Raw genomic sequence first — 25257 nt, 5'->3', positions numbered from 1 at the left:
AACAACAACGGACAAGACTGACATCGCACAGCAACCATGATGAGGCCTCTACAAGGCACGTACACTTTTCTTTGTTATTATGGCTCCCGTACAGTATGTCACTGTTGTTGCTGATGTCTTCATTTACTTATTTCACATCTCCATCTCCATCTCTACCTCACACACACGCATGGAAGTATGCACTCACACACACACACACACACACACACACACACACACACACACACACACACACACACACACACACACACACACACACACACACACACACACACACACACACACACACACACACACACACACACACACAAATAGGTCCACAAGCTCACAACATGTCGCATGGCGATGCATTGTGAGCAATGTTTGTTTAAGTACGAAACAGGGTGTGTTTTAAGTATAAAATAGGGCTTAAGTGGTTAATCAGACTAATCTATTTAGTTGATTATAAAACATTTATTAGAATGCTTTTGTGATTCATTGATATACAAAAATCACTCTTCCCAATTATTTGATCAATCAAAAAACATAATCAATAGAAAATTATCGATAGTATTAGTTCCAGCCCTAAGACGCATGTGCGCGCGCGCACACGCGCGCACACACACACACACACACACACACACACACACACACACACACACACACACACACACACACACACACACACACACACACACACACACACACACACACACACACACACACACACACAGAGTCCTCTTCTCACCTGTGAGGTATCATCTTTTCAGTGGTTAGCCCATCATTCATGGTCACACTTCTTCTCTTGATGTACGCCCCCCGCTGGCTGGATGGTGAATAGGCAGACCCTTGCTTGCTGGTGGCCAAGGCGAAGGTGGCTTCCAGGTAACGCAAGGGGAGAGTCCTGCTGATGGGACAGTAGATGTGGGCCCCGCTGGGCTGGGAGACGGGCCGCCTCTGACCCACATAGAACCGCACAAGCTCCTGGACCGGAGTCAAACGTGTCAGACTCCAGCACATACTGCACCTGCAGACGAGGAGAGAGGAGAGGAGATTGACTTGAACTTACGCCATATCACAATATTATGACATCCAAAACCGCAGATGAAAACTAGCCTCATATCACAACAATATGGTGTAATATGGGTATCGTCGCTGTCGGACAGAAAACTCTTATCTCCATATTTTAACTTTTTGTGTTTTTTTTTGTGAATGAATGCCCTATCATACAACAGCGTCACACAAAAAGTATCAAAAGTAGCAGATATACTAAAAAAGACTGAAGTTGCTTTAGATTAGGATCCCTAAATTTTTTTTTTTTTAAAAGAAGTAGCAGATATACAAGCTTGAAACGTTTGCGCGAAGCTACACGTTTTGAGCTTGTAGTACTTTTGCTATTTTTGAATTTGAATCCTGAAAAGTAACAGTTTTGGACATAGTATGAGGTTTCCCCCCGACAGAGAGACTTATTATATTATATTGCTCAGCCCAACATACCTTGGTGTCATTAGATTTGACCAGGACTTTGCTGATCTTGAAGTGCAACACTTCGTGGTCCCATCGACAAGTCAGCACGTAGTCCCCAACACTGGTCAGAGAATCACGCACCAGGAAATCTCCATTACGCACCACTAGCGTCTCTGACACCTGGACAGACAAGAGAGATGATGAGTTTACCAAAATGATATGTATTTGCCCGCCGACCCCCATCTCAAAATATTGTGTTCTAGGGACCCCCCAGAAGCAAAGATTTGAGTTAAAATGCTTGCTTTAAAAATATATATATATTATTCAAATCTTTGCACACATTTTCACCTTTTTTTTAATGGCAATAGTTTCCTGATGCCCATGTTGTTGTTGTTTTGCTATTTAGTTGTCTTTGTACATTGGAAATTGTATGAATATATTTATGATTGATTTAAAATGTTGTCTCTTTTTTGTTCTGACAGATATGTCATACTCAGTCAGTCAATCAATCAATCAATCAATCAATCATTCATTCATTCAATCAATCAATCAATCAATCAATCAATCAATCAATCAATCAATCAATCAATCAATAACCATAGTTCACAGAGCTGCCAACTGCTCTGCACTGTGGTCATCCCAAAATATCATGTTTTTAAGCAAAGGCATCATTTTGTTTTGAGATTGACATTTTCCATACTCTGGCCTAACGATATAAATATACTTGGCTAAGTTCAGAACATAAAGACTGCCAATTTGTTCACTGCAAATATTAGTCATCCAAAGAGCTATCTCTGGGCCAGAACCAAAAAAAAAGAAAAAAAAGGTAACAGGGATAGAAGCCAGCAGAAGTTGTGCCCTCAAAGACTGCTTCCTTGGGAATGTTTTAGCATTAAGAGAGAGTCCACAGCTATTGATTGAAACGTCATTTGGTACAGTCAAGCAAATTGTAAGCAGCACTGTATTCTCCTGTGAAAACCCTCAAGTCAAAGTCAAAGAAGTATAATAGTGTGTTAGGCCTATGTCATGGCTGTTGTTACAAGGCATATCACCAGTAGGTGGCAGTGTTTGCACAGATCAGTAGTCATGACATAAAAACAGAGGCCATATCCTAATCTTATTGCAACCAAAATGTATTTTGTTCAAAGGACTTTGTACTGCTACTCATTAACCACTCACTAACAAAAAGGAAGGCCATATTAATCCTGTCATGTGAATACAGACAGTGACAAATAAAACGGCTTGTTTCAGCATTTAACTGGAGAGGTAGAGTTTGATTTAACAGTCAAAACTATAATTAAAGCAAGAAAGGACAGAATGAATGAAGGGAAATAAATTAGATGAGGTGTGAATGAAGTAAGTAAGGGAGTAAGAAAGAAAGAAAGACAGACAGTGACAAATAAAATGGCTTGTTTCAGCATTTAACTGGAGAGGTGGAGTTTAAAAGAAAGAAAGAAAGAAAGAAAGAAAGAAAAAAAGAAAAAAAAGGTGTGTAGAGTATTAGGACCCTCCAAAGAGGGTGTGTGTGTGTGTGTGTGGGATCCAGTCACCATAGCAACTAAGTATTGTTTTGGCAGCCCGGGGGCTTAGGGATCCCCCAAGTTTACACTGGGGCAAATTCATGAATAAATGAATAGATTATGCAAATATGAAAGTGGGATGACGCACAGATGGTTGTTCTGATAACAGCAAAAGAGTAAAGGAGATAAAGCGTTAAGGGGTTAAGCTAATTTACATTTTGTTGTGACTGTGTAGCTTGCCAAAAGTTGTCTATTTTTTTAGTACGATAAAGAATAAATTGGGCTTAAGTGGATTTATCTACAAGCTATGCCATTGCCTCTCCACATGCATGTGCTTGCAATGTGAGTAGGTGGGTGCATGCATGTCTGTTGTTATGTATCAGTGTGTACATACATGGTGTCTAGTCACCAGCTGTGAACCCCTCCCCCACAAAAACAGAAAAGAAAGATTAATTGTGTCTCCTGTAGTTCTTGTTAGGTGGTATTTGTCATGAGGTATTTGTCAAGTACATTTGCACATACTTGGAATTGTTCCAGTGCATTTACCCATCCTAACTATTAGGAGCAGTGGATACCATTCATCCGTTCAAACGCATCTCTGTTCAAAAATAGCAGATATACAAGCTATATCGAACTTGTGGGGGGGGGGGGGGGGGGGGGGTCAGTGGACAAATACATATCATTTTGGGGGTCCTTGACATGAATTTGTTTTGAGAACCACTGATATTTTTTTTACTGTTCATTTGTAGAATCCCCAGAAGCAAAGATTTGAGTTAAAAATGATCGCTTAGAAAATTATATATATTCAAAGATTTGCACACATTTTCACGATCTTTCCAAAAATAGCAGATCTACAAGCTCGTAGTAGAATGCCGCGCTATGAGCTTGTAGATTTGCTATTTTTCAATAGCCCAAAGACATCTTAAAATGACCCACAGATGCGTTCCCTTCCCGGTCTTAATGGGTTAATATGGCACTCTGAGAGCAGTTAGGGGTTAAGTGTCTTGCTCAGGGACACTTTTGACACGTTGCGCCGAGGGTTGAACTGGCAACCTTCATATTCCCAGAAGGCCTCCATAGCTCTACCCACTCGTCTATGGCTGCCATACATTGGCTAGAATTAAGCAGCTGTCTGTTTGGCACAGTTACCCTTCTTCCAAATGCCAAGACAACTTCTAATGAGCTATATTTGCAGATGCTTACAGTATGTGTTGAGGCAGAGAGCATTTTACATTATGTAACATACTTGTGAGGATTTGAAAAGACTCATTCTACTATGTAATTTGCAGGACACATGCTTCTTGGCATGTTCAAAAGAGGCCAACACAGTCAAATCTAGTGTTAATTTAACACAGACCATTTGACTGTGAAGGTAGCATTTTGCTGTGAATGTGTAATGGACTGAAGATAGCTGAACCAATGGCTACATTTGTTACGTAAGCACTTGAACCGCTGTGCACCACTTCAATAGCAACACCGTACACGGATGGAAGAACCTGTAAACGCGTTGATGAAGGCTGTACACCGTTCCAGGCTCCCTCTTCAGATTAAAAAAGCCCTTTCAGCCTCCCTATCAACTAGAATCCTATCGACAACACGACGGGTTCCAAAAACACTGGAAGACCCCTGCTCATTCAAAATGCTGCAGCCATAGTATGCCACTCGCTGGGATGAAAAAAAGCTGAACGCATTACTCAAATACTTACAGTAGATGACTTCATTGGCTGCTAACTGCTCCCCGGGCGCTGTATTAATAGCATCCACTGCTACTAATAGTTAGAATGGGTAAATACATGGCAATGCAGGGGACACATTTCACCTATGTGCAAATGTATAAGTGACAAATACTCCAACAACTAGTAATGACATGGCTCCCATATGCATCTCAGACTTCATGGCCATTCTGTGACATCAGTCACACATTTGGCCACTATTTCAGCTCGGATCACCGACTTCCATTATGAAAAAAAGTAAAATATTTCAGAAAATATAAAACATATGTGGGGGGGAAAATGCATGTAGGTACTTTCTTGGCCTACTGGCAGTGTGCATATGACATTTGGTGCTCACTGGTCCAGCGGTTTGCAAGATTAGACAGACAGACAGACCCATTTGTAGATGGCTTTGCCTCCCATAGAGCCACGGCATAAAATAAAAGGTTGTCTGTAATCACCAAAATAGGGGCGCCAGTTTTTAGTGGTTGAAACAAAATAAATATTTAGGGTATAGAATTTGCCTCTATATTGGGAAATGAGTGTGCACAAGTACTGAAAAAGTACAACAAAATATTCATAACTTTTTAAAGTTATATATGTGTGGGGCAACTTCAAGTACCTCAGTGTGCACATTTTGGAATCTGTCTTGAGAGATTACCGAGGAGCTAACCTGGGGAATGCACACAGTCTGTGGCAAAGAAGGCGAGGCAGCGCCTGTACCACCAGACGCAGTTAAGGAAATTCAGTGTGTTACAGAAAATCCTGAAGTCCTTCTACTCTGCTGCCACCCAGAGCGTAGTGATGGGGCCATCATGGTTCTGTATGGAAATAGCCATTCCTGGGATCTGCGAGTTCTACAGAAAGTGGTGCGTTCGGCTGAGCGTTCAAGAGGGAGCCCTCTCCCGTCCCTGCTGGGTATTTATTTACGTCAGCAGATGCTTTGGGAAAGAAAAATAGGATTGTGAAAGCCAGGCAACACCCCAGAAACTGACTGTTTTGGATGATGCAGACTGGCAGTGGCAAGCATTTGAAGTGTCTTAAAGGGCCGGGCTCAAGGCTCAGGAAAGTCTCTTAACGTTGTTACAATAAACAAGCCATAAACAAGGAAAAGGACAATCAACAAAAAAATATTCACCTAAATAATTACACGTTTGCAATCGGAACTGTATGTATTCCTATACAGATTGCTCAAACCGATATTGCACAATGTATTTATCCAGGGTATCTGTATGCATAGTTACGCCTAATTGCACATTTGTTAATCCAGACACTAATCTATCCCCCATATTGCTGCTATAGTATAGAGCTCTTTTTTGTCTTATCTAATTATCTTAGCTAGCTTTGTTATTGTTGTTATGTTGATGTTGCAAAGTACCGTGTGGAAATCCCTGATGTAGATAACATACTTAGCATCTGTCCACAAGTTAACAACATACGTAGCATTTTGTGACAGTGCCGTTTGTGTCATTAGCCACAGGTTAAGCACAAGCGGTAAACAGAACCCTGATTGTGACACAAATAATTAGTGTTGTACTTGACAAACAAGGCACATTCATCTTTGTACTCAATGCAGAGAGAGCTGTCTGACTGGTTGACTTCGAAGTTGGCGTGTGTATCACAAAGGACCCAAGGGTGACACAGTGTGTGCGTGTGTGTGTGTGTGTGTGTGTGTGTGTGTGTGTGTGTGTGTGTGTGTGTGTGTGTGTGTGTGTGTGTGTGTGTGTGTGTGTGTGTGTGTGTACCTCTCTGGGTATGTGTCCATGGTACCAGCCATGGCTTCTGATGTCAGCAGCGCTGAGTCTTAGCTCCTCCTCCAGTTCCTTACGGAGTTTCTCAGGAGGAGACTCCAACAGATACTTCTCCTTCGAAAACTGAAGAGAAACAAACAAAAACAATAAATTAATTAATTAATTGATCATATCATCGCAGACGGGTGAAAAAAACGTACCTTTTCAAAAAATTGCTAAAAGAACCCACAGACAGACTTAAGCGTCATAACAAGTCATCATAGTATGTGAGCAATAGTTTGAATTAAATAAATATGAACATGTCTATATCGGAGGCAGTAGGGTAGAAATACTGTGGCGCAAAAACACTTTAAAGGTGTGTACTAGATACCACTGTCCATATGCAAGCATAAGCAGAACAGTACTTATAATAGACAAACACACACACACACACACACACACACACACACACACACACACACACACACACACACACACACACACACACACACACACACACACACTACAGTAGGTGGCACAAGTCGCCACCCCCGTACATGACACGCACTCACACGCACACGCACACACCTGTGAAACAGACGGCAACTCAGCGGGGAAAGCGTGGATGTGTGCTGCCTGGCGCAGACAGACAGATGCACACATTTTATGCACATGCATGTACAGTAGCGTAGGTACATGAACACATCTAGACACGCGTACACATGCAGATCAGACTGTATGATCCTCGGCCATAACTGCACAGCAGGAGGAATGACTAGCTAATGAGTGCAATAGCTCTGGCATACAGTCAACAACCAGCTGGACACACAGTTTCATGTCTTAATTAACCACTTGAGAACCCCTAGCGCCCCCTATTCTGGGGGTGGGGGGACATTCGCCGGAAATAGCCGATCTACAAGCTCAGCTATTTGGAGATTTGGTGTAGAAGAGCAGAGCCAACTCGGGTCTATAGAGGCTTTGAGTTGTTAATTCTGTTTTTGACAAAGAGCAATGTTCAGGGGAACCGCAGAGGTCTAATTATGGCTTCTGTGACATCAATGACACCAGAATACAGTTGGAGATCAGTCCTCTAACCACCACCAGGCTGAAGAAGAAAATAAGCTAAAATATCACAGTGATCTCATATACCTTGAAATGTCCTCCTTAAAGGACCACTTCGCCCATTTTCAACCTATCTTCATATAATTGGTCCTCACTATAATTATGCTCATTGTAAGATGGTACCATTTCTGTCTACTAGGTCTGTCTCTCAAAGGAGGCCTGTGAAAAGAAACCTGCCAACCAATGCTTTATATATTTGTTTTTATTAATGCAAGAACAATGGCTACATTCCAGGAATAGGAAGTCTGTAGTTTCTATTAGCTTCCATGATGTCATTGGTCGGCAGGTTTTTTGAACTAGCCACAAGATTCCACATCTGTCTCTAAGATGCAGAGTGAATAGATTAGAAATTGTGCCATGTTATAATGAGCATGAGTAAGTACAAATTATATGAAGATAAGGTTGAAAATGGGTGTGAAGTATTCATTTGAATAAATGATCCGACAGAACTTCACCCGGGTTCTAATCCTAGATTGTAGATTGGCTATGTTTGCCAAATTACGACATGCCCAGAATAGGGATGCTGGGGTTCATGTGGTAAAAGTGTGTGTGTGTGTGTGTGTGTGTGTGTGTGTGTGTGTGTGTGTGTGTGTGTGTGTGTGTGTGTGTGTGTGTGTGTGTGTGTGTGTGTGTGTGTGTGTGTGTCAGTCAGCTGGCCTGTCTGTCTGTATGAGTGTGTGTGAGAGATATTAGAAGACTACAGGAACAGACAATCGATCCTATCGCCCCAGGTCACCACGGGGCATTGTTCTCCCTCTCCCCCCCAAACCCTACTCTGATACAATTATTATCTCCTCTCCTCTCCTCCCTCCTGGCCTCCCTGAGGGGGCAGAGTAGAGGGATAACGCCACAGCAGCACACTCTCAGATTAGATTTGAAAGGTGTGTGTGTGTGTGTGTGTGTGTGTGTGTGTGTGTGTGTGTGTGTGTGTGTGTGTGTGTGTGTGTGTGTGCGTGTGTGCGTGTGTGTGTGTGTGCGTGTGTGCGTGTGTGCGTGTGTGTGTGTGTGTGTGTGTGAGTGTGTATGTGTGAGTGAGTGAGTGTGAAGGGTAGAGCAGGCCAATAAAAGAGCGGAGAGGAGAGGTCAAGTGTGCAGTTATTGCTTTTCTTCATCTCTGTGGAAACCCGCGGGATACCCGCCTGATCTGATGCTCCACAATGAAATTGGTGTGCGTTTGTCTGTGTGTGTGTGTGTGTGCGTGCGTATCGTGCGTGTGTGTGTGTGTATTTATGTGATGGGTTATGGAGAAAATTGAAATATCAGTGGGACTCCTTTTACGCCTGATTTAGTTGCACGCTGGTGCCTTGCACAACGAAAATAACCGACCTACAAGCTCACGTCGCATCGCAGCAGCGTGTCTGTCTGTCTGTGCGTCCGTGGTTAACCTGGCAAATCACTGGACCCATTTCTTGTGCATGCTGCCAGTAGGCCCAGGAATCATTTCCCTGAATACTTCTCACATTATTGTGAATTTATGTTGTTTGGAACTATTTTTCACATTTCGTGAATTCATGATCTCAGACCCATATATGGAGTTCTACACAGACATCATGAGTATGACATCATCAGTATGACATCATCAATATGCATCAGAATGACGTCAGAAATCCACAGGGCAGCCGAGCTGTTATTAGACCCCGTCTGGTTTATATGACAATGACGTAGAGAAAGGTTCAGGATGTTGAAACTGGCCGGCTAACATCTGTCATCTGATTTCATTTCAAAGGCCCCCAGTTTGATTAGCATTAGGCCACATTAGGCCACGTACCCCCATTTGATAACATTTTCTCTTAATTACTGCAGTGATGCTTTGGCAATATTGTAACTCGACTCAACAACAATAATAGCCTCCTATACGGAGCCACCTCCAAAGTTCTTAAGAAACTACAGTATGAGCAAAACTCTGCTGCCCATCTGCTCACCAGAACCACATCCAGTGAAGACCTCCACTGGCTCCCAGTCAAACACAGAATAGATTTCTAAATACTGCTCACCACCTACAAGGTCCTCAACAACCAAGCTCCCCCCTACCTCTCCTTCACTGTCACGCCTCCCTCTTGTTCCCTCAGGTCTGGTGATGCCAACCTCCTGGATGTCCCCACGACAAAGAAACCAACCTGGGGCGACAACAGGGCTTTCTCAGTTGCAGCCCCCTCCCTTTGGAACTCACTCCCCGCTGACATCAAAGCGCCTCACACCCATGCCCCGTTCAAAACCTCCCTCAAAACCCACCTACTCAGACTCGCATTCCCCACCTAATTCTAATCCCCCTTTTTGCCTTTACATTTTTATGTTTGCTTATTTTTTTGCTTTTTAACTAGTTATTCTCCTAATAAAGTTGTATTTATTTGTTATTTTTTTGTAAAGTGACTTTGAGTACCAAGAACAGCGCCTATATAAATTGGATGAATCATTATTATTAACCGTTACATTCACGGAAGCAGACAGGAAGCTAACTGAATTGAAAATTGAATTGAATGAGAGAGGTGGGGGGGAGACAGAAAGAATAGTAGCAGATATGACACATACCATTACAATAAAATGAGAGATTATTCCATTCATATAGCCCCCTGCACTGCAGCCTTGGTTACTATAGCAACATGTCACTGAGTGTGAGTATGGCCTGTTGGTCCACGTAAGGAACGAACACACACACACACACACACACACACACACACACACACACACACACACACACACACACACACACACACACACACACAATGTATTTATGTCCACACACAGGGTAAGCATACAGGGACACAAATATTACTTTGCGGCGATGGTAGTTACAGCGGGCAGTTTAACGTCATGCCCAGGACACACAAAGACACACACACACACACACACACACACACACACACACACACACACACACACACACACACACACACACACACACACACACACACACACACACACACACACACACACACACACACACACAGCTGGATCATAAAACATATGAACACCACATGGACAGGTTTATTTGTGTAGCACATTTCATACACTGTCGTCAATCCAAACTAAGTGCTTCACAGAATGATGCAAATTACGGTATGGTAAAAGATGTATTATTAACAAGTGCTAAAGTACAGACCAGAAACCCTTAAGGACAGTTCCAGAAAGTCCCCCACTCAGTTGTCTAATCTTTGTAATAGGACTGTATGGTCCACAGTGTCAAAAGTGGCACTAAGATCCAACAATACAGTGACCCTCAGGGTTCCTTGATCAGGTTCCAAATGGACCCTTACAGGTCTGTAACTCTGAGAGTGTACAAATGGAACCAAATGCACCCTTACAGGTCTGTAACTCTGAGAGTGTACAAATGGAACCAAATGGACCCTTACGGGTCCCTCTGGTTCCATTTGTACTCTCTCAGAGTGTTATGGGGGTCCTTGAAGGTTTCAGAACCACTGATATAGAGTTACATACTGACAGCTATCATATCAGACATACTATAGGAACAGACAAACACATAGACACATCTGTCACAGAGACACAATAAGAAACACTACAGAGAAAGATGGACACAGAGGCAGGCAGATAGATACAGAATGGAGTGCCTTTTTTACTTTGACAAATTATGTAACACAGACAGACAGACAGACAGACAGACAGACAGGGGGAAATTGACAGATAGAGACACACAGAGGCAGATACATAGAGAGAGAGGAGACACACAAAGACACATAAAGACAGACAGAGAGACACCCACAGACAGACAGAGAGGTACATAGAGACAGACAATGTGTCAATGACATTAAATAAGGCAGACAGAGCAAAACACATGAGGCCAGACAGGAAGACACAACAGACAGACAGACAGACAGACAGACAGACAGACAGACAGACAGACAGACAGACAGACAGACAGACAGACAGACAGACAGACAGACAGACAGACAGACAACCCTATAACAGATGAGAGAGTTCAGGCAATTTACCAGCTGATGCAGAACTGCAGAACTTCCCACGGGACCAATAATGTTAGAAAAAAGGTCTGTGTGTTTATGCGTGTGCACATGCATGTGTCATGCATGCGTGCACATGTGCACGCCTGTGTCTGTTCATGTGTGCACGACCTGCCTGTGCGTGTGTTAGGAATGTGTTCCTCCATTCATGGATGGAGCTCCATCTCTCTGGGGGGTTGAGCAGAGAGATTGGCTATCAGAGAAGAGAGGAGGGCTGGGAGGGGAGGGGAGGGGAGGGGAGGGGCAAGGGGTTCGGAAGCAGGTTTTGAGGGCGGAGGCGGGGGTCAGATATATTCATTATAATGATGGGGTGTATGGATAGAACGGATGGGGTGGATCAGGGGCTATTGGCATTAGTTGTGTGTTTTCGTGCGTGCGTGTAAAAGATAAATGACAAAAGACAAAAACTAAAGCTAAACTAATCAATTTAATCAATTATGAATCATAGATTTTGATAAAATAATAGATTAGCAAAAATAGCAGATGTACCATCTCATAACGCATCGCAATGAGACACGTTATGAGCTTGTACGACACCAAGTTGCGCGCCAAAGTATAAAAAAGGTCTTAAATGGGGGGTCCCCGGCCAAATAAATATAATGATGGGCGTCCTTGACATGAAAAATGTATAAGACATTTTGTAGAATCGGCCTCAGGTCTAAATGGGTTAAAGGCACATGGAACACAAACAAGGCTTAGGAGGAAAAACAAGCAGCACTGTGCAACGTGTTGTTCAACTACTTGGGAGTTCTTCCTCAGGCAACAATACACAACAATAACACACAATGACTCTACAGCTAATTTACAACCACAACCACTCGCTGCCACTTCCTCACTGCCGGCTAATTAGAAGCTTTCATCTAATGATGACATCACCGCACCTTTTGCTTCTGAAAACTGACAGGGCTATCGCTCACAATCTCAAAGAAAAACACAAGGCCGCCAATAAGACATACATTGAATTGAAGTGTGTGTGTGTGTGTGTGTGTGTGTGTGTGTGTGCGCGCGCGCGTGCGCATGCGTGCGTTCGGGGTAAGAATTCAAGAAGTAAAAATGCCATACATGTGTAATATTTGCACATAACCGAACATACATTACACATGTATGCTCATGTGTCCACACACGTTTCCCCACAAATTCACAATTTTTGCTTTATGCTAATTCTTGTAGCAGTCTGAGGCATAAAGCAGCCAAATTCTTAACACCTAGAGGAACTTCAGTGACTGTGACTGTAAACAAAACCAAACACAAAGAAGACATAAATGAGGAACGGTACGCAGGAGGGGTACAACAGATTACTATTCTATTACTACTCTATTTCGGCAATGTCTTTATAGGTGAAAATGTTTTTTTTGCAAGACACCGGTGTTTGACGAAGTATAAACTAACACTTACAGTAAGTGGTCAATCAATTCGTTCATCAACCCAACCCAACCCATAAAAAATGAATTAAAAAAATCTACAAGCACGTGGCATCCACGACGCATTGTGGGACTTGTAGATCGGCTCATTTTCAGCGTGTGACGCCGCTGTACAAGGAAGTATAAATCGGGCTTAACCCTGTTACTATGGCTACCTATATATCCCTTCATCATTGGGGGGGCAGGGGCTTGCCCCACTGACACACACACACACACACACACACACACACACACACACACACACACACACACACACACACTTACCAGGACCAGCGGGAAAGCTGCGGACCCCTGTATCCTTTGATCTGCTCTACCCGCCCCCTCCTCCTGTATCTCTCTTTTGAAGGGATAGAGGCCTGGATTATTGCTAAAACACTCTTGAATTGCGCACACGCACGCACACACACACACGCGCGCACACACGCGTGCACACACACACACACACACACACACACACACACACACACACACACACACACACACACACACACACACACACACACGGTAAAGAATGTAGGGTGGCTATCTGACCAGTAATATCACTCTTCTTCAGGCCTTTGTAATCCCCTGGCACTCTGTAAGCCTGATGTCCAGTGCTGTACTGTGTGTATGTGTTACATGTTTTAATGTTTGACATATCGCTGCTGTCTGAAACCTAGTATCTCCAAAGTTAAACTTTTTTTCCCCGTAAATTAATGCCCTATACACATCATACAAGAGTGTCACACAAAAAAAGAGACCTTGTATATCTCGTACCTTTTTTAAATAATTTTACGACAGCGACGATATTTGTATTATGAGAGACAGAACAGACTATATTGTCCACACTTATTATTCTTACCTGCCTATCATGGGACAACCCCAAAAATGTAAAATTTTATTTAAATCTTCATAGTTGTTTTTCTTCCCCGATTTAGTCGTTAAGTCATGGCCACACATCCCCCAAACATGACGTAAGAGCAGAATAATGGCCACAGTGTTAATATGGTCGTTTGTCATCAGTAGGGATATGTTTGCAAGGAGCCACATAATCATGTTGGCATGAGCAAAACAAAATGTATAATCTGGTTAAGTCAAGTATGATGCTGTAACCACTTAAACCCTGCAGACGTTTTTTGTGTCTCCTACCGGAACCGCTGCCGGTCATCAAATTATTGGCTTAGGAATGCGACAAAAACAAAAAAATATCCATGAATTCAAGTCACCTCCATGGGGTGACTAATCGATAGAAAAATTTTTTTTTGGGGGTGAACTATCCCTTTAATGTCTATACCATGTATACCAGCTGCTAAGCTCACCTGCCTTGTCTAACCTCATGTACATACTGTACCAGATGGATATGCTAGGTATAAATATGCAGATACCTTTGTTTGTGATTCTCTATTGTTCTTTCTCTCTCTGGAAACAACAAAGAACAATGGAGCTGGCACAAAAACGAATTTCACCCTCCGCTTTACACCTGTAAACCTGTGATGTGACAAATTCAATAAAGATGATTCTGCATGTCGTTTTCTTTCATGCCCAGAATAGGGATGCTAAGGGTTCATATGGTTAACTGTTATTAGAGCACCATTAGCATGATTAATGTGCAGCAGCCTTAAAGACTGAGATACAATTTGCAGAACAAGTGTTTGTATCACTGGCCCCATGCTGTTGATGAGGATGTGTGCAAGCAAGCACTGCGTGACACACACACACACACACCACTCAACGTCACACCGCAGATGGTTAGGACAGCTATGATCTGTTACAGTTATATCAGAAAAAGATTGGCATCTCCTGTTTAGATTTAGTACTGACTTGTGGATTGAGAGAGAGAGAGAGTGAGAGTGAGAGTGAGAGGAGGAGAGAGAGAGAGACATGAGACTATGACTATCAGACTGATGACTGTGACCTTCTACTGTCATTAGGGATAACTGTCTTTTACACAGACGCGTGCACACGCACACGCACACGCACACACGCGCACGCACACACACACACACACACACACACACACACACACACACACACACACACACACACACACACACACACACACACACACACACACAAACAAAACCTTGAGGCAGTTCAATGCCAGCATAGACATTGTCACTGTCGTGCGGAAACCTTGTATGTACAAAACGGTTACTTTTTAGGGAAAGGAATCAATATAGTTTTCATTTAGTTACAGTACAAGCTCTCATTAATACTTTTCTTTGGTTAAATAAAACCTGCAGACTTAACCTCTTTCAAACTAGCATTCGTATTTTGGCCATGTCCTGGCAAAACCTTTTGACAATTTTTCGAAAATAGAAGATCTACAAGCTCACAATGCGTCACGTTGCAACGTGTCGTGAGCTTATACACAATGTATTTTCGATAATTTTGCACGACACAGTTGTATGACAAAGTATAAAGTAGGGCTTAATGGTTAAAGGATGACCAATAGTTAATTATATAAAAAGAAATATGGAGAATTCTGCCTGACAGCTGATAGTTCGGGCAGAAACCTCCAATTTGCATATTTTAATATTTTAACATTTTATGTTTTTTTTTTGTAAATTGATGTCCTACTTCATCATACAAGTATTTTCACTATTTTAAACTTCACTGTTTTTAAAATACAAATGAAAAAAGGAACGGTTTGGGACATAGAAGGTTTTGACCAGACAGTGAAGATATATTATGGTGCCACCCACCCCCACACTCTGTGTCAGTCACTGGGGTCTCAGAGCACCCACCCCCGGCTTTGAGTGACAGCTGGCGGACAGTATATGACACACATCTACACTCCCACTGAGACCAGCCCCAGCACAGCTCTCTCTCTCTCTCTCTCTCTCTCTCTCTCTCTGGATATATGGACATCTATCTTATTTACACCCCGCCCTCTGTTACACGTTTCTTAATCCATTGGTTCTCAAAGTGGGTTCCGGCAACCCCCAGGGGTCCTTTGCTGGGGACCCCCTGGTATCCCCCCAAGGACCCCTGGGGGTCCCCGGACCCCACTTTGAGAACCAGTGCTGTATACTGTATACACTGTACATACTCACATTTTGCTCTGGGCCGTCTCTTTCACTCCCTCCTTTTCCCTGACCCACTGACCCATCACTTCCTATTTATTTGTTTCTCCCTCTGCCCACATCCCATTCCACCCCCACTTCTTTAAAAAGAAAAAATAGACCCTGTCTAATGGTTTTCCAGGGTGTGCTTTATATTTAAATGGCTCACTCTCTGTTTTTAAAGTAAGACTTTAATGGGGTTGTTTTAACCACTTAAACCCTATACTTGGTTGACTGGAGTTCCTCAGGGCTCTATACTAGCAACTTAGCCGTTTTCACTCTACAGTACATTAAATATCTGTGCTGAAAATGGTCTATCTACAAGCTCACAATGCGTTTCTGCAAAGGTTTCCCCCAGAATACGGACTACTGGGGTTTAAGTGGTTAAAGTAAAACTTTAATGGGGTTGTTTTAAGGTCGTCTGGATGTTTTCCTCTCAGACTCTCTCTCTAATATTTAATGAGGCCCGTTCTGCCAGCCTCTCCACCGCTCTTCAAACAAACACTCAAACTGATTCCACTGTCTGCTCGCTTGTTTTCTCTTCTTCCTCCATCCATCCCTCTTTCTGTCTGTCTTCTATCCTTCCTTTCCTCACTTCTCTCACTCTCTCCATTTCTAAAATCAGCCTAATGAACAAGATCTGTGTGTGTGTGTGTGTGTGTGTGTGTGTGTGTGTGTGTGTGTGTGTGTGTGTGTGTGTGTGTGTGTGTGTGTGTGTGTGTGTGTGTGTGTGTGTGTGTGTGTGTGTGTACACAGTAACAGAATCAGATGGGTGTGAAGTGGCGTTGTGCCCTTTTGGGGATCATGTATCACAGTATGTTTGGAAGAATAAACAAAGAAATCATTTATGCTGTTTTAGGATCACAAACACATACAGTGAAGAAATATTAACACTCACTTATACACACACACACACACACACACACACACACACACACACACACACACACACACACACACACACACACACACACACACACACACACACACACACACACACACACACACACACACACACACACACACACACACACACACACACACACGGAGGGGAGCAGGGACGAATAATGATGTCTGTCTGACTGAAGAAGAAGAAGAGAGAGAGAGAAGAGGAAGAAGTCAGGAGGCCATACTTATTTGGCATTTAGATGCAATGCAAGGATGCGTTTACACTATTATGGGATAAATATATTATGTTGAATTGTTTGTTTGTGTCTCCAACTCTGCATGTGTGAACCACCATAGTTTGTGATATGGACCAAAATGGTATCGAACAACCGTTTTCTTTCGCTCCATTTTCTGTTGATGAAGCACATTTCTGTTTATGATATACATTAAGCCTTTGTGAAGTTAAATTTAAAAAAACTAAACAAAAACCTGCTGGTCCAGACTATTAAGAACTGCTATTCTTAACCACAAATGTCCCAAAACTGGGACACCAGCCTTAACCTCTTAAAACCTATAGTTGACTGTAATGTGTTGCCCACTACATCAAATGGCTTGTGGTTAAAAATAGCTACATAATTTACTGCATACTTTCAACCTCATCCTGAGCACTAAGGTGATTCCCAGAATATGGAACTCTCTGCCTGTGTTCTCCCTCTGCTGAAAAGGGGACAGGGGGCATTCATTAAATAATTATATGGCCCATCTCTAGTTGTCAGTTCTGGTTAAGATCATTGACAATCTTGTAAGTGAACAGTTAACCACTTTCAACCTGGCGTCTCTATTTTGGGCATGTCATTGTAGGTGACGGTTCTCTTTTTTTTTTTCAATTCATAAAAAAGCTAAAGTTGCTGATGTACAAGCTCACAACATGTTACATCGGGAGTCGCGACACGTTGCTAGCTTGTAGATAGTCTATTTCTCCTATAGCTGAAGCAGTAGTGATTCTGCTCAAGTGGTTGTGAAAGCAAAATAAGACCATTACTGTGCGAAGATGAATGTGGTGAACAATATCATTGGCATTGTGGATGAGAAGCAGAATTGTGCAGCTCTATTTATTGACCAGTCCAACACCTTTGAGAAGCGTTGACCATCTTATTCTGAAACAGAGGCAGACTAGTATTGTTCCACCTTAGTGCAGTGTTTCTCAAAGGACCCGTGGTCAAAATGTATTTGACCACAGACCCCTATCTGAAAAGAGTGTGTGCCAGGGATTCAAGGGAACCCCAGGTGAGAAGATTTGTGTTTAAAATACATTCACACGTTTTCAAAAACAGCCGATCTACAAGCTCACAACAAGGTGTCCGCGTTGTGAGCTTATAGATACTCAAGGAACTAAATACCTAAAGATTATACTTAAGTACAGTATTTGAGTAAATGTACTTAGTTACTTTCCACCACTGCCTCTGACCAAGTGTGTCGGCTCAGTCATTGGTTCATTTACAAAGCCATTCTCAGGTGAACTCCCATCACATATTTGCACCTCGACTGCACAGAGATGTGACTGTAGTTAAAGTGTGAGATCACAAGATGTGGCCTGGCCTTGTTGTCTGTTCCAAGTAGTGCACGGACTGAAGGGGGAAAGCAAGCTTTCATGTGCTCTGCTCCCCTCACTGTCTAACTTTTTATGTTGCTGTCATGGCTTTTCTAAAAGGGAACTTTGATCTCAATGGGACTAACGGCTAGATGAAGGTAGTAGTCATCTTTATTATAGTCCATTGAAGGGAAGCTGCCGTGCGCGCGCGTACGCACACACACACACACACACACACACACACACACACACACACACACACACACACACACACACACACACACACACACACACACACACACACACACACACACACACACGCACACACGCACACACGCACGCACACACGCACACACGCACACACGCACACACGCACACACACACACACGCACACACACACAGAGGGGTTCTGTTCTATTTGGGGATGAGGCCAGACCGGTGTGGACTGAGGGCAGTGGCTTTTGGCTCCAAGCGTGTGAGCATGTGTGTGTGTGTGTGTGTGTGTGTGTGTGTGTGTGTGTGTGTGTGTGTGTGTGTGTGTGTGTGTGTGTGTGTGTGTGTGTGTGTGTGTGTGTGTGTGTTGAGTCCATTGAAGCATGCTAAATACTGATTGTTCAGAGTGTAAGAGCCAAGATTCCAGATTGCACCACACACACACAAGCCCACATACACACACACACACACACACCCCAATACACTGCGTTAATTGAACTGTGAGAGCGTAAAGATTTTGACATTAACCGTTAAATTAACAGTGAGGATTTTGCTGTGACACACACATACTGTTATACAATCCCCACCCTACTGTCGACTCAGCAATGCAACGCCCACAGATGCTGTTACTATGGTAACCCCGCCCATACCGTGTTTGCCCCAGCTGGTGGCTCTCTCTGAGGGGTAAAAAGCATGTGCATGTACTGGTGTGTGTGTGTGTGTGTGTGTGTGAGGGGTTAATGTGTCCCAAGTGTGCTTTGCTCTGTCATGTGCAGTGGGGGGTACTGAGGAAGAAAATATATGGCTGGTTGGGAGCAAATACCGTGTTATCCCACCATTGTGTGTGTGTGTGTGTGTGTGTGTGTGTGTGTGTGTGTGTGTGTGTGTGTGTGTGTGTGTGTGTGTGTGTGTGTGTGTGTGTGTGAGAGAGAGAGAGAGAGAGCCCTGAGGGTTACTATATTCTATAATTTAATGATCAGTTTTCCCTCTCAGCTGTGGGCTGTCTAGTGTCGCATTGCCAGATGATGAGAGATACCGGCGGATGGGGACATTTATACTGTTATGTGACTGTTCTTATGCTATCTGTAGTCACGGCTGAGGTCCCACGCCTGCATAATGTTTTGGTGTGCATATTCACGTGTATGGTCTAGTAGACTTGTCAAGGCATTTTTTAAATGTTCAAAAATGTTCGTAGGTTTCAAAAAGCAGCAGATCACAGGCGCTCGGGTGGCGTAGTGGTAAAGTGCCTGCCCACCACCGCGGAGGTTGTGGGTTCCAATCCACCGTGGTGCATCCGGCTTTGTCAAGTGTCTTTTCGAAGTTTCGAACACAATTTGCCCGTGTTCGGTGGAGGGAAGCCGGGCGGGGAGGGTGATATCACTGCATGTATTCCTACGGGCTGGGGACGGCACCTGTCAGCAGGGAGTGTTGGGCGGGACGAGCAGGACGAAGGCTCTCTGTCCTCCTGGTGGGGGCTCCTAAGGCGCCAGGTGAGTCCGTAGGATACAAAAGCAGTGACAACACACAGACATTTGTGTGGGGAGGAATCAATTGGCAAAACGACTAAAGAAAAAAAAGGAGTAAAAAGCACACACAAAAAAACATTCACAAAAAAAGCAGATCTACAAGCTCACAGCATGTTGAAATCCGGCATGTTGTGAGCTTGTGATCGGCTATTTTTGTTTTGTTGTTTTTAAGCCATTTCGCAATAGGGGGCCGCAGCCAAAGGCTTGGGGGTCCTTGGCATGGAGAGATGGTGGTGAGAGGCAAGAATCATTGGACTGAATTGGAAATGCTTCATGCTTACTGAAATTATAATTACTAGACCATACCCGGTCGACGCATCCGTGGGGGGATATGCGCACATGATCTGGCAACCCGGGAGGCGACATTGTTTGACACATAAACGCTAATAAGAAGCTGAGATTTAATGAAATTGAAAAACGGGCTTCACAGTTAAGTTCAGATGGTAATGGTCAATGGCTGTGTGCAAAATCAGAGCAATTGGTCCAGCCACTGAGGAGAACCGGGTAGCTTCACTCACGCACCACTACAGAGGTTACTAGAACTAGAATTACTAGACCATACCCGGTCGGCGCAGCCGTGGGGGGATATACGCACATGATCTGGCAACCCGGGAGGCAGTTTGTCCCATAGCTGGGCAGCCGCAGCTATGGGACGACATTCTTTGACACAAAAACGCTAATAAGAAGCTGAGATTTGATGAAATTGAAAAACGGGCTTCACAGTTGCGTTCAGATGGTAATGGTCAATGGCTGTGTGCAAAATCAGAGCAATTGGTCCAGCCAGTGAGGAGAACCGGGTGTCTTCACTCACGTACCACTACACTCACGTACCACTACAGAGGTTACTAGAATTATAGTAGGATAGTAGGATGAACATCTACTGTATGTGAAACTTAAATGACACCTGGAACAACCTGGTAGGAAGCTTGAATTTTACATATCTTCCTATTAACTGAATAATGGAAAGCAGGGTTTATTCTATAGTCACCACGCCAGAGTGCATACAAATTCAAATGCATGAGTTGAATTATTATAACACGATTATTCCCAGCTATCAGATTATTGCATGCAAGTAAACGTGCTCCATGGACAACGGCTCCACTTAATGCTGCAATACGGAGGAACCACAGTATTCTACACCAACCAGAGTCATATCAAAACTATATTATGTAGTCTCACTTACTTTACTGACATTGATTAATCTGGCTGGGAACAACTGCACCAACTGAACGGTCTTGAAAGTGCAAACCCCTGCCCAATATTACAGACCCTGGCAACTTAAAGCACACACTCTGGTTAATGGCCATGTTGTTGTTTAGCCTCCTCTCTGTCTTTCCTCCTGCCTCTGTCTGCCTTGTCTTGGCATTCTTTCCCTGTGGAGTAATTTATAGCCCACTCTAGAAAAGTGCCCTCTTACTCATCATATAGCGTTCATTTTAGTTTGTCTTTACCCACTTTAATCCTGGCATTCCTATTTTGGCCAAGTCATTATAGGTGAACATTTTGATAAATCCTTCAAAAAATGGCAGTCGTACAAGCCCGTAGATCTCTTGTAAATTGGCTCTTTTTTGGAACACTTTTGAATTTGACCTGTCCAAAAGCTTAAGAGCTTAAATCATGTTATCCTACTCTCTACTTGATTTTTAGTTTTCATCGTCATATGTGTATCCCTCTATGGCCCTTGCATTGTTCTTATGACACCAAGGTAGCAATCTTTAATCATATTTCCTTTCTTATTATATTTTCTTCATCTTACTGTAACTGTTCGTAGCAAAGTCCAGAGTATACACCCCCGGCTTGCGACTTGTCACTTTAATAAAAGGATGAAGGGGTGAGGTGAGGTTGGCTCTATTACCGTTTCCTACTGTGTGTAACTGTTTATCTTTCCATGTGGAGTCTTGTACAGTATGTGTATTATTACCTAGCCATACTTAATGTTATTACCCATCCTTTTCTATAAATCCCTACTTATCCCTCCTCCATTGTGCCAGCTTCATCCCTCTCACTCTCTCTCCATCTCACCCACACTTGTCAAATACTAGTATTTTATTTAACTCCCGGATCCCGAGGATAAAACATTGACCTGTGAGTGAAATTAACACTGGATTTTAGTTTTTAGGACTTAGTTGTGAACAGACGCCACGCAGCGAAAATTGCCGATCTACAAGCTTACAATGCGTCGTACTGCTGCGCGTTGTGAGCTTGTAGATCCGCTATTTTCTGTGCGTGATACCGGTGCACATACAACTGTATGCATCAAGCCTTCCACCTAGGGCTGGGTGACATGACTTCAAATCAATATCACGATTATTTGAAACTTTTGCCTCGATTAGGGTTAATGAACGATTATTATTATTTTTTTTTATACTTTTTTTATTGGAATATTTAGTAACATGATAAACACATCAGAGAATAAACAATGAACTATTATTTTAACACTTTTCTTTTTACATTGCCCTTGTAGATCTGCTCTGTAGAGTGAAATATTACAAGCATGCCATTATTGCACGCCACCATTGTACAATCAATTATAATACAGACGAATCAGTTTGTTTCTATGTTGGGGACTACGGATGAAAATTCGCATATTTTGCTAAATTCTGTGTATTTACATTACAGTATTTACATTTATTTGGTCCCTACCAAATAAATAAATAAATACAATTAAATAAAAAAAACATTTAGAAACCTGCTTCTCCGTTATTCGATTAACCTACGTGAGCAAGATTAAGGCACTTAGAAGTCCTAAATCTTGGTTTCGATATATTTTCAGTTAATTACCCAGCACTATACTACCACTAATTAAGAATCATTGTTTTAAGATTAGGTTGCCAGGTCCTTTCATGCTGAACCTCCGGCCTTAATTAATCTCATCTGACTCTAGCACACTTTCAGCCACAGTCTAGAGAGCATCTCTCTCTCTTTGGCTTTGATTTTTTAACTAGGCTTGTTAGCTTCCATGACAACCAGACCCACTGGGGCAGCAGAGTGAAGCTTTGAGCCGTTTACTGTAAAAAAATAAAAATAAAAAATGTATACGGGGTGACCCGTTATTCTGACGAACCAGAGTACATATTTGGGGAGGTGGGAATGGGTTGAGGGTAATATGACATATTAAAGCTAAACAAATTAGCCTAACCCTAAATCGCTATTATTCATTCTCCATTTCTGTTCCTTAAAGCCATGGTTCTCAAAGTGGGGTCCGGGGACCCCCAGGGGTCCTTGAGGGAGTTCCAGGGGGTCCCCAGCTAAATGATAGATTAGGCACCAAATGGACCATTATGGGTCTGTAACTCTGAGAGTGTACAAATGGAACCAAATGGACCCTAACGGGTCCATTTGGTTCCATTTGTACACTCTCAGAGTTAAATTAACATTGATTTTACAATATGAATTGGGGTCCCAGAGACATACATGCCATGGACAATGGGGGTCCGTAGCCCTAATGCATGTCAAACTGGGGGTCCTCTAAATTAAAATGGTTGAGAATCACTGCTAGAGCCGTAAAAAATCTTCTCTTATGGGGGTCCCTGGCATATCTTTTGAAATGGGGGTCCGCGGGCTAATAAGTGTCAATTTGGGGGTCCTTGGCACGAAAAAGTTTGAGAACCACTGCCTTAAAGCAGCGGCTCTCATGTCAAGGACCCCCAAATGTATATGTATTTAGCTGCGGAACACCATTTGAAAAGAGTTTGTGCCGGGGAAGATCAAACTTTTCACAATTATTCAAGAATTTTCCACATCTTTCAAAAATAACCAAACTCTACAAACTCAATGTGTCACACACCGTGTGACCGTTGTGAGCTTGTAGATCGCCTATCTTTGAACAGCTGAAGAATTAAATAGTGTTAAAAGTGGTTAAATTCATTTTGATGCTATATTAACATCCTGGAACCCCCTCAAGGACTCCTGGGGATCCCCAGACCTCTCTTTGAGAACCCGTTGGGTCATTGTTTTCTTCAACAAATATCTTTTCATCTGCGCACTTTAACTTAATGCAAAGTATACTCTTGTGCATTTTAATGTCTGAAATTTGCAATATAAATAATGTTTGATATGATTCGCAAATTCCAATGATACTGCAGCTGTACGTGGTTTATATTTTGCATAGTATTTTCTGTATATTCTGCATCTGCAATTTACAGATTATAGCCTACGATCTTCACACACACACACACACACACACACACACACACACACACACACACACACACACACACACACACACACACACACACACACACACACACACACACACACACACACACACACACACACACACTCCTTTTAAGGACTTTATCGTGTCAAATGAGGCCCAAAATGCGGGTTACCCGGCTGGTAGATGTAATAAGAAGTGGAGGAGAAGAGAGACGTCGCGGACCCAGAGTTTCCATAAGATTCAGCCTTTATTCAGAGCAACAGAATAGCAGAAGCAGGAGCCAGGAGCCGTAGCCCCTGGCCTACACAGCCTAACGGCCTACCAGTACTAGTAGCAATGAGTAACATTTTAGTTCATCTTTTATAACACAATAGCTTCACATTAGAATGCAAATAGTTCATGTGGGTGGGGGTCAATGATCCCCCACCTGTTGATCATGCTCTGAACATTAGCAAATGCTGTGGGGGAGCTAGACCTGATGGCACCATCTTAAGAATAGAATGTAAATGCCACTCACACCTAGCAGAGCCCCTTGATTGTCTATGCAAGCACCTGGTTCACAACACTCATAATTCTTACTTTAGCAAGAGTACATTTCTTTAGTATCATTCTATGTGTTTTTACTTGCATACTGGTATATTAAATATGACCAGATACGACAACTTCATCCTCTGTCCTCTGGGCTGGACCATTAATGGCCAATTTGCAGGCTTCCAAAGGTCATGGGTCACGACTCTGATTGAAGGTCTAAGGGCTCATCAATACTAACCTACCACTAGCGCGCGCACACACACACACACACACACACACACACACACACACACACACACACACACACACACACACACACACACACCAACACATGTGTCCACTAACAGTCACGCATGAACAGACACATACTACACTCACAT

General features: G+C 42.9%; 1 protein-coding gene across 1 annotated transcript in view; it reads right to left on the bottom strand.

Annotated features, from left to right (window-relative positions):
• Nucleotides 1–25257, bottom strand: part of sh2d3ca (SH2 domain containing 3Ca) — a 70821-nt gene that overhangs the window by 7756 nt on the left and 37808 nt on the right. Inside the window, 4 exon segments of the mRNA XM_084046888.1 lie at nucleotides 728–969; nucleotides 971–1006; nucleotides 1477–1626; nucleotides 6424–6552. Of these exon segments, the coding sequence (XP_083903014.1) occupies nucleotides 728–969; nucleotides 971–1006; nucleotides 1477–1626; nucleotides 6424–6552 (557 nt within the window).

This window comes from Gymnoscopelus microlampas (assembly GCF_963454915.1).
Source record: "Gymnoscopelus microlampas genome assembly, chromosome: 21".
In the NCBI taxonomy this organism is placed as follows: domain Eukaryota; kingdom Metazoa; phylum Chordata; class Actinopteri; order Myctophiformes; family Myctophidae; genus Gymnoscopelus; species Gymnoscopelus microlampas.
Note: the sequence above shows the minus strand (reverse complement) of the source record. Positions and strands in the feature narration are given on the sequence as shown.